Source organism: Astyanax mexicanus, chromosome 6 (genome assembly GCF_023375975.1).
Source record: "Astyanax mexicanus isolate ESR-SI-001 chromosome 6, AstMex3_surface, whole genome shotgun sequence".
In the NCBI taxonomy this organism is placed as follows: Eukaryota; Metazoa; Chordata; class Actinopteri; order Characiformes; family Acestrorhamphidae; genus Astyanax; species Astyanax mexicanus.
The window spans coordinates 18356088-18365685 of record NC_064413.1 but is presented as its reverse complement, the minus strand read 5'-3'; the positions used below and the strand labels follow the sequence as shown (position 1 = coordinate 18365685).

Below are 9598 nucleotides of genomic sequence, written 5' to 3'. Positions count from 1 at the left end.
GGGTGATTAATGAATAAACTCCATTTTAAGGTAGATTTCTGTGTTTTTGGGGTGTTTGTGTTTATTTACTGAACTTTTTGACACAGCATCGATCAAAGCCACACAGAATCATTCTCTCTAAACTCAGAGCTCGAGCGCTTTGCCCGGTCTTGCCTTTCTTCGGCGTGATCACGTGCGTTGGTGACAGTCAGTCACAACAAAGCGCGGCTTATGATTGGCTGGCCAAGTTCGAACGAGTCCCTCCCATAGGCTGGCCGTAGTGACGTCGCCAACGATCAGCTGTTCGTTTTCCACAACAATAACAAAGGGAGCGCTTCACTCACTCGGAGGGGCTGCAGAGGAGAAGCCGCTGTAAAGCTCCGAGTTAAAGGGTCCAGAAACGGTGTAGTTTTAATAGAGAAGAGATTTATTTATATATTTTTATATCGAGTAACTTATTCTACCTCAACCTGCAAGTGACTTGTCTGAAAAAGTTCGTTTTAAAGGCTTTTATCCTCTTCCGGTTTACACTTCTCCGCTGCAGGTGAGTCGTTATTTCTTTGTTTATGGTTTTGCTGAGGGTCGGTTAACAGCAGAGTCGGATAACCCAGGTCCAGAAAGCAAAAATCCATCGCAGGGTTTTGTTCCAACAGCCTGGAAGGCTCTGTGTTTAGCTGAGCTGCAGCAGAGCCGCCTAGGCAGTTGGCACAAAACCCTGGGGTGGATTTTTACTTTCTGGACCTGGGTTACTCTCACCGGTTACCAGGGAGTTTTACATTAAAATTACAGCTAATTTAGGAAAAATACTAATACAATTTGTGTCTGATCCACTCGTACGTGCAAGTTTAAGATGGTAACAGGATAAAAAAAAGCGAAATATATATTTATTAGTTTTAAACAAGCTGAGAAAAATGTTTTTTCAAAAAATTAAAGAACTATCTGATGTGTGCGTGTTTTGCCATAGCTTTCTTTGTTCGAAAAAAAGGCGTAGCTGGTTTCCCAGTGTGTCTATTAGCAGCTAGTCTAATGTGTGTGTATGTATGGGTGTGTTGTGTCGCTCGGTTATATCAGCGACGGGTTTTTGGCGATGTTAAGCAGGGGTCAGGTCTGGCTCAGCAGGCCTGCTGAGGTCCGCCCTGTGGGTGTAGAATTACCGAGCGGAGTCCTCGGCCCTCCCCCACCCTTTAACTCACTGCTGCAGCCAACAGAAAACATCAGTCTGCGCTGTTTAACCGGGCCAAGGCTGGCTTTGTGACTTTACTTGACTTTAATTACTGTAACTGTGTTTTAAACACACAGATAGACTTATATTTTGTTTTACAGAGCCGCTGTTCTTAACCTAAGAACACGCTACTCCAAGTTTCTACGATTAAAATACTTTCTGAGTTTCTGAACCAGTTTCTCTGATCTTGCTGTTTATTGGTATATGTTTGAGTAAAATAAACATTGTTGTTTTATTCTATAAACTACGGACAACATTTCTCCTGAAGACCAAATAGAAATATTGTCGTTTGGAGCATTTATTTGCAGAAAATGAGAAATGGCTGAAATAACAAAAAAGACGCAGAGCTTTCAGACCTCAAATAATGCAAAGGAAACAAGTTCATATTCATAAGTTTTAAGAGTTTAGAAACCAATATTTGGTGGAATAACCCTGTTTTTTATGCATCTTGGCATGTTCTCCTCCACCAGTCTTACACACTGCTTTAAAATAAATATATGCCACTCCTGGTGCAGAAACTCAAGCAGTTCAGCTTGGTTTGGTGGTTTGTGATCATCCATCTTCCTCTAGATTAGAGGTTTTCAATTTGGTAAAATCAAAGAAACCCATTATTTTCCAGAGCTGTATGATGTTCAGTGGCGTCTCTAACTATGGAATTTTGAGCCGTTCCTCTTTGTGTTTGGGCTTTTTGGGGGGTGAGACACCCTGTTGTTTAACTTTTTAACCATTGAGCTCAGTAGCCAGTCCTGTCATGAAACCCTGGAGTTTTTTTCCCCCTCAGATTTGGAGTCGTTTCATTAACAAAATATTTAATAAATAATATTTAGATTTTAAACATGACACGCCATCAAATGCTAATTACCTTAGTAATAATGCTGTCTTATAAACCTGTTATAGCCTTAGCTAGCTTGTTTTCGCTGTGCTGTGTTGTTAAATTTAACTTCCTTACAGGGGCCTTGTTATTCAGACTGTTGTAAATATGACCCAGATACAAACACAATTTCAAGCACTAATTTATCAAATAAATACACTTGTATAACTTTTGCATTAAAAAAAGAGTAAAAAGAAGAAAAATATGCACCTTCATATCATTATATCATGGATGTAATCCTCATTATTGAATGTAAGGTATACTTATACTGCAAAATGATATTTGACCTAGCACTAATGAAACCAACTCATACAGTATTTCTATAATTAATCTTTTGTTTGCTATGACTGATTCATGACAGAAGCTCTTGGGTGGATGTGTGTGATTCTCTATGGTTAATCCTCTTTTTTTAAGGGGGGTATTGGGGGCTCTGTACTGTGCTTGACCCCTGCAGCCCCCTAAACAGACAAAGCCAGCTATAGCTGCATCGAGCAGGTGCAAGAGATTGTGAATCGACTGCTTGTCAGATAAAGACACAGCTGGTTGAGGGGAGGCTGAGAGTGCATCTGTGCTGTTGTTTTGCATGTAATGACACCAGATAAGAGGTTCCTCATGAGTCATAGTTCTGAACAAAGTGATCGACACAGGGGACAGTTGTCGCAGATATCAACTTCCTCTGAATAAGTGTATCATTACCTAGAATAGATGACCTTACAGGCAGTGCTGTACTGGGAAAGGATTATAATTTAGAGAAGTCTGCAAGACATAGATGCAAATTATGAATGAGAAAGCATCTAGACATTCTTGCCTGTGCAGTTTTGCAATGCGTTACCACATAGCATAGAACCAGTTCTCCAGACAAAGTCTTTAGCCTTGTCTTTGTTAACAAATATTTGATTATTGATGATTCTCTTGTTGATACTGTACATTTCTGTTTGGTTAAAATCTGGTGAACTAATGAAGAATTTCCCCTCTGTTTTGTCCACAGGGTGTTTAATTTTGAACTTGTGATAACCATGACTGACGTTTGTTAAGTGTTCTTCACGCAACAAGAAGAAACTAATGCACTTCAGCACCTTTTCGGAGGCCTCTGTGAGCGGCTCCAGCAGCTGATGACCAAAGAGCTCCATCCTCAGCCACACGCAGGCCCACTCCTCTCCCAGCGTCCTCACCATGTTCCAGAGGTTCACCAGCATCCTGTTTGGAGACGACATGGAGGAGGCCAGTGGGTGTCCTGCAGATGTGGGCTTTAACGAAAATGAAGATGATGAAGAGTGGATCCTTGTTGATTATCTTGGTGAGTGATATGTCTTGCTCCACAACTGCAGCAACTTTATTAGCTATACACAACCATTAGTGAACTAAAAGGTGATGATTAGTAACTAGTGGTGAAACTCAAAAAAGGAACATTGCGTTGAGTATCAATTTTCCTCACAGTGGGCTTCACAAATCTGTCCATCCTGCAGATACTTAAAAAAAATACATATTAGGCTAAAATTGAATCTCTAAAGATTTAGGCAACATTTTATTCATGTTTCATTTGATAACTGTAGGTTTTGTAGATATTAGGTGCATTAAGTTTGCATTACCTGTAACAAAAATTTGGTCTTGTATGCAGGGTCACATCATAATTCTGCTAAACAGCACTGAATACTACTAGTCAGTGTCAGTGAGGCTTATACTGCAGGATGAGCTAGCTGAAGTGGATTCCACTTCCAGGAAGTTGCTAAGTTGTTGCTAGGTGGTTGCTATGCATTTTTTGATTGTTTCTCTGGTGTTGCTAACTAGTTGCTCTGGTGTTGAAAAATGATTGCCTCTATGTGACAAAATCTTTATGTGACTACTGTGCCATTACAAAGTAGATGCTGTGGTGTCCCAAATGGTTGCTGTGGGGTTGCTAATTGATCGCTAGCTTTGCAGTGTGCAACCATATAAACAGTAACTCTATCTGTATGCCGGCTGTTCAATGAAAAAGAAGATCTATGCAACATGAGTGGCTGCACAGTCATGCAGGGTGTGAATATTTCAGGTGCAAGGAGATCTACACAGCTCAGTCCTCTTAGATTTGGTTATAGAGGCCAAGGAGGGCATTAGTTTTGTGGCCAACAATTCTCTTTAAATATATACAAAAGTGTCTGCTGCAGGGCTTTATATAGATGTAGCGCTGTATGCGTTAATGTCCTCAGGTAAACCCTGTCCCTGTCCTGTGTGAAGCACCACACACTCATCTATGTATGTCTCGATCAGCTGGATAAGGAAAAGGAACATGATGTTTTCATCATATCAAAGGTTCTTTTCAGTATTAGTGGTTTCCCTCTGATTTGATGGACTGATGGGGAATGTTCTCTAGTTAGTCCAGTTGAGTGGATAAGAGTTTAATTGGCTTCTCTAGGACAGTGGAGAGCCCTGTAAGAGGTTTAAGGACCTTGTTTTTAGTCATCACATTTGAAAAGCGCTTAAATGTTTGGTGACAGTAAGCAGGCAAGTGCCCAACCTTGGATAAACAAGTATTGTTGGTGTTAAAAGTTGTGAGTGATGACACCTTTTACTTTCTTTTTTAAAAACAATTTTCCTTTATTCTTCATATTTCTGTCAAAATCACCCAGTAATCCCAGACATCTTGTGATGCTGTACAGTGCAGTGACCAAAAAGTTTTGTTCATAGTCTCAGGACATTCTTAATTTAATATGTAAAATAAACAAATGGATGTTTAGACAATGGCTTTAAATTTTTAGCCTTAGACTTTATATTGCTGTAAAAATGTAAAGAGTTTTCCAGACAGGTATTAAGCCTAGTGTTGGACTACACAGTTTTTTGAATGGAGATTTTCCATTAAAAGGAAAACAAAATATATGCCTAGACTTGTTCCCTATCAGGAATACCAACCCATAGTGTTTTGTTTACAGCTGTTCTTAAACTATGTGCTGCAGCGCCACCTAGAGTCTGTTTTGTGTAGTGCAGCACACATACTGAAGTACTGCTTATGTTTACACCATTTCTGATAAGCTGCCAAGAGCATCATAAATTAAAAATAGCACTGAACTATGAAAACGTAGTTCTCGTTTTGCTAACAAAATGCAAACCAGTGCCCTTAATTTTGTTGGTGAAAACGGGTTTCATATCCTCTTGTTCCTACCTTTCTTTTTTTGTATGAAAAATAATTTCAAAGCTTTTTAAAATGCTATAATTTGTTTTATCCCAAATTAAGTTTTTGGATTTTCTATATTAGGGATGCACTGAATATTTGGCTATTAAAATTATTAGATTGAAAATTGCAATAGAAAATAAGCAATTTTTGTGAATAAATGAAAAGGCTGTATAATTTTTCAAACATTGACCTTATTAGTAAAGCAATCAATTGTGATTTTCAGTAAACAGTATTACAATAGTTCTTTTCTTTTGCAAAGCAAGAAAAGTCCTGTGCAAAACCCAATTTAAATGTTTTTTGATTCTGGCAAAAAATCAAAATAAATTCTATTCCACTAAATTATGCTATTGTGATCTACTGGTTTCTAAAGAATTGCACTGGAACTTTGTTGTTAACTTGTAAAGGCTAATCTAAAGCAATGCAAATGCTGACTGTTCTACATGTCGTTTTGCAGCTGAGGCTTGTTCCGGTGACTGTGGGGACGGGCTGGTGGAGGTGTGCGCGGAGGACGTGGATGGCCCGAAGCTGCCTCTGCGCTGCTCTTCCTGCTCCTCTCTGGACTCCACAGCAGATGCAGACCCTGAGGATGGGGACTTCCTGAGGCTGGATGCAGCATGTGATCTGGAGGAGAGCTGGTTCATCACACCACCACCCTGCTTCACTGCAGGAGGGAGAGCTCCAGTGCTGCTGGAGACCAGCCCTCTGGAGAACCTGCTGATCGAGCACCCCAGCATGTCTGTGTATGCTGTGCACAACTCTCGTCACCGCCCCGCCAAGGACGGCTCCTGCGAGCCCAACATCCTCAGGTATATAACATATGGTGGCACTCTAGATAAGAGTTTCTGCCTAAATGTAAAAAGTGGGGCTATCCGATTCATTCATTTTTTAATGGAACTCATCCAGATTTAATATTTGATTTTGTATAATTACTAAACCTTTAAGTTTATGCAGGAGAATCTAGGTAAAATATCTTTATAATACCACTCCAGGTAATGTATAATACAGTCTCACTGACCTCCCTAACCAAACATACTCCCCGGCAGCTTTGTTTGTGTTGACATCTGAAATGTCACAACACACTAAAGGAAAAGCTGAACCTGAAAACACTGTTTTTGTGTACTGGGTGTATATGAACACATACGATATTATTTTCATGTTTGGGTTTTTATTGTTCATGGTTTGTGGATTATCAGCTTGCTATATTCAACACACACTTGCCAGTTATATGGAGTTTACATATCTGCACAGAAAAGAGAAACAAAACATAAACAAATGCATACAGAATATATATAAATCATCCAATTTACTGTGACACATAATAGAGTGTCTGATATTTGGCCAATGAGAGCAAGTTGAGCAAGTCCTAATGTGTAGGTGAAAGAACTACCTTCACCTAATAACATAAACATTTTTAGTCAATATAAATTACAAGTATAACAGACATTGTATATAAGATGTAGTCCCAGAAATGTGTAGAAATCTACCAACAGAATCAGTGTTACAAACAATACAGTAAGGCGTCGGGATCTTACCCATTTCTTCTTAAGTATGGAATGAGAAAAGGCCCTGTGTATATATTTATAGTCAATTAATTGATGAGCTAGATTCTTCGAGGTTGCAGTCAGATTAGGCCGTATCTCATCCCACATAGCCTGGAATGCAAGATGCTTTAGTTCCCTTTGCCATTTTAAATTATTTCCAAGGAAGAATAAGATTTTTAGCTTGTTCATATTTAGCATAACATTCTGGGTCATTTAAAAGCCAAATATTAAATCATTTTGACTAATCAGCGCTTTAAACCACACCTTGTTTAATCCAAGTTATTTCATCTCTCCTCTACAGGACTGAAGTTCAGCGCAGGCCGAGTCACCCCACTGGCTGCTTTGCAGCCACTCTGGCCGCCACCCGCGCAGGCTTCCTCGAGCAGGCCAAAAATGGCCGTCTGGCTCAGAAGATCCGTGAAAACGTAGAGCGCCAGCAGCTGTCCCGCAACGCCCTTCGCCGCCTTAACCTGCTCCGCATCGGTGGAGCCAAGCAGGCCAAAGCCACCACAGGCCACGTCCACCAGCCTGGACAGAGGCAGTTCAACTACTGAGGCCGCCCCCACTGTGATCCCGCCAAACACAACCCACCCCGTAGCCCACCTCCACTGGGAATCAGCCTTTCACTCGGAATGGAACGGAGTCCTTCAGAATCAATAGCATAGGTCACTTTATTCCAGTGCAGGTTCCAGCGGTCTACTTGAGCGCATGTCCAAATCAGGTGCCGTTCAGCTCTGTGGCTCCTACCCCAGAGCCCGGAGAGCCGGCACTGGGTTTATTTTAACTGTGTCACAAACTCTGCAGAGGAGAAAGTTTCAAGGTGTTTGTGTGCACTTAACAGCCATAACCCCATGTAGAGTGAATGAGAAGTGAAGAGTGTGTTTTTTCCTTTTATTTTTTCTGTTTTATTCCATTGAACAGGCAGTTTAGCAATTCTGCAAACCTGCTTCTACTTATTTTAGAACATCTTATGTCTTGTTTTTTTGAAGCCATCATACTTTGTCATTCACATTAGTGGCTAAATAATCAGCAATCAGCAGCACCTCTCAAGATAAGATTGAAGCGGCCAATGATGGTAGGCCATCTCTCTCTTTTTATCTCTGTCTTTAGACATATTGTCACTATAAGCCTTGTTTTAGTAGTAGATTTAAAAATATGTAAAATATATGAGAAAAAAAAAACTTGTGAAATATTTTTAAAAGGAAAAAATATATTACATATCAGTATGAAGTTATCTGTGTGTTATCTATCTGCAGTGTGAGGTATGTAAGTAAGTAGCCTTGTTTTTCTTACGATGGTGTGTGTGGGTGTGTGTGCATTTGTTGTATGACTGTAGCCACTGTAGCCACTAGTCTTGAAGCAGATGTTTAAAAAAAAAAACAAATGAAAAAAGTAGTGGAGTGTTTTAATGTCTTTAAATCATTGTCCGCTCTGAATCTGCAGTACACTTCTCAGGGTCATATCAGTTCACCTGTACTCTTTACTAAAATGCAGATTACTTGATAACTGTTGATTCTCTTTGTACATACTGGAAAACCTCTCAATTTGTCATGTGTGTACCTTTATTTGCCTTGTGGAAATATTTGTAATTAATAATGATAATTTTTAACAAACCTGAATGAAATGCTCGCTGTGAAAACAACCTTTTATTTCCTCAATTGACTGTTAAGACCTGCAAACATGGAGTAAAACTGTTAGTTTTGTTTTTCTTTTCTCTCACTAAAATGACCTTTCCATGTTTTTTTAATGCCTTATGCTTGATTAGTTACATAAAAAAGTCATATTTGCTGAAGTAAATATTTAAAACTCGACGTAGCAGAAAGCTTTGTTAGTGTTTAATATGTTGTTATTTTTTATGTTCTTTTATTTGTCTAAAAACAACAAATCTATTGTGTGATGTGGTGAAGTTATGACTGCCAAGCTAATAGTCTCTCTCAGATGAATCCACAGCACAGGACTGATGGTTATGAAGTGTAGACGTTCACACTTTCTTACCTTGTAAACAAGCCTGACTTGTTTTTGGGTGAGCGAATGAGCCACATCTCAAGAAAAGCTCTGTTTATATGTAGATGCAAATTGTTTCTACCCCAATTGTTTCTACCCCTCTTCTTTTGACTTCTCTGGTTAAAGGGAACTGGGAGATATGCAGCAGTGTCTTCATTTTCCTGAATGAATACGTCTGGAAGAGCAGCTTTTTCTTGTCTCTAATAGCCTTTAAATTAAACAACAAACACACAGGGATTTTCGTTTTACCTTGAAACGTCTTGAGGATCTTGTGCCTTCCAGGTTAACAGCGCGACAATGCATCGATCACGAACTTGAACTCTGTCCAAACTGACTTGGATGAACACACACGGCTATGCACAGGAAAGCAAACCTGTCTGTGTGAGCCTCTCACTCTGCACAGCCTTTTACTTACTGATGTAGCAAATGTCCATTTTATGTTCATGTGTGAAGAATGGCTTGTGTGGCATTCATTGTTCACTGAGTGGTAGACCATGCTTTCATTCATTTTTAGTTTACTGGAATAATGCAGCACTTTGCCAAAGGAGTAGGGTTTTTTGTGTTTTTGTTTTTGTGGAAACAAATGTTATGTTTCTCCTTTCTTACACTTTGGACTCATATTAAATGTACACCAACCAAATGTTTTTTTGTTGTGACAAGCGTTATTAATGTCAGTTTCAGTTGTGTTCCCAACACAGAACAGCCACTCGTCAGTATAATTTATGCACATTTATTTTCCAATAAATGGTTTAATACCGATTTAAAAAATGTGTTCCTCTTTTTTTTTTTACTTTTTTCTTCAGCTTGTTGAGCTGAATCATGCTCAAGCACTA

The 9598-nt window shown here is 39.4% G+C and overlaps 1 protein-coding gene across 1 annotated transcript; it reads left to right on the top strand.

Moving 5' to 3' along the window:
• Positions 1–304: 304 nt before the first annotated feature.
• tp53inp1 (tumor protein p53 inducible nuclear protein 1) lies at positions 305–9533 on the top strand. The gene is made up of 4 exons (XM_007228864.4): positions 305–523; positions 3061–3369; positions 5675–6026; positions 7063–9533. Exons 2-4 carry the CDS (start codon positions 3246–3248, stop codon positions 7313–7315), a joined length of 729 nt encoding a protein of 242 aa, XP_007228926.3. The 5' UTR covers positions 305–523; positions 3061–3245; the 3' UTR covers positions 7316–9533.
• The last annotated feature ends 65 nt before the right edge of the window (positions 9534–9598 follow it).

Excerpts from the sequence above, each read along its gene's own strand:
- tp53inp1 (XM_007228864.4), top strand. The coding sequence starts at position 3,246 with ATGTTCCAGAGGTTCACCAGCATCCTGTTTGGAGACGACATGGAGGAG. Across the intron at positions 3,370-5,674 it reads GATCCTTGTTGATTATCTTG|CTGAGGCTTGTTCCGGTGAC; the intron begins GTGAGTGATATG and ends GTCGTTTTGCAG. Across the intron at positions 6,027-7,062 it reads TGCGAGCCCAACATCCTCAG|GACTGAAGTTCAGCGCAGGC; the intron begins GTATATAACATA and ends TCTCCTCTACAG.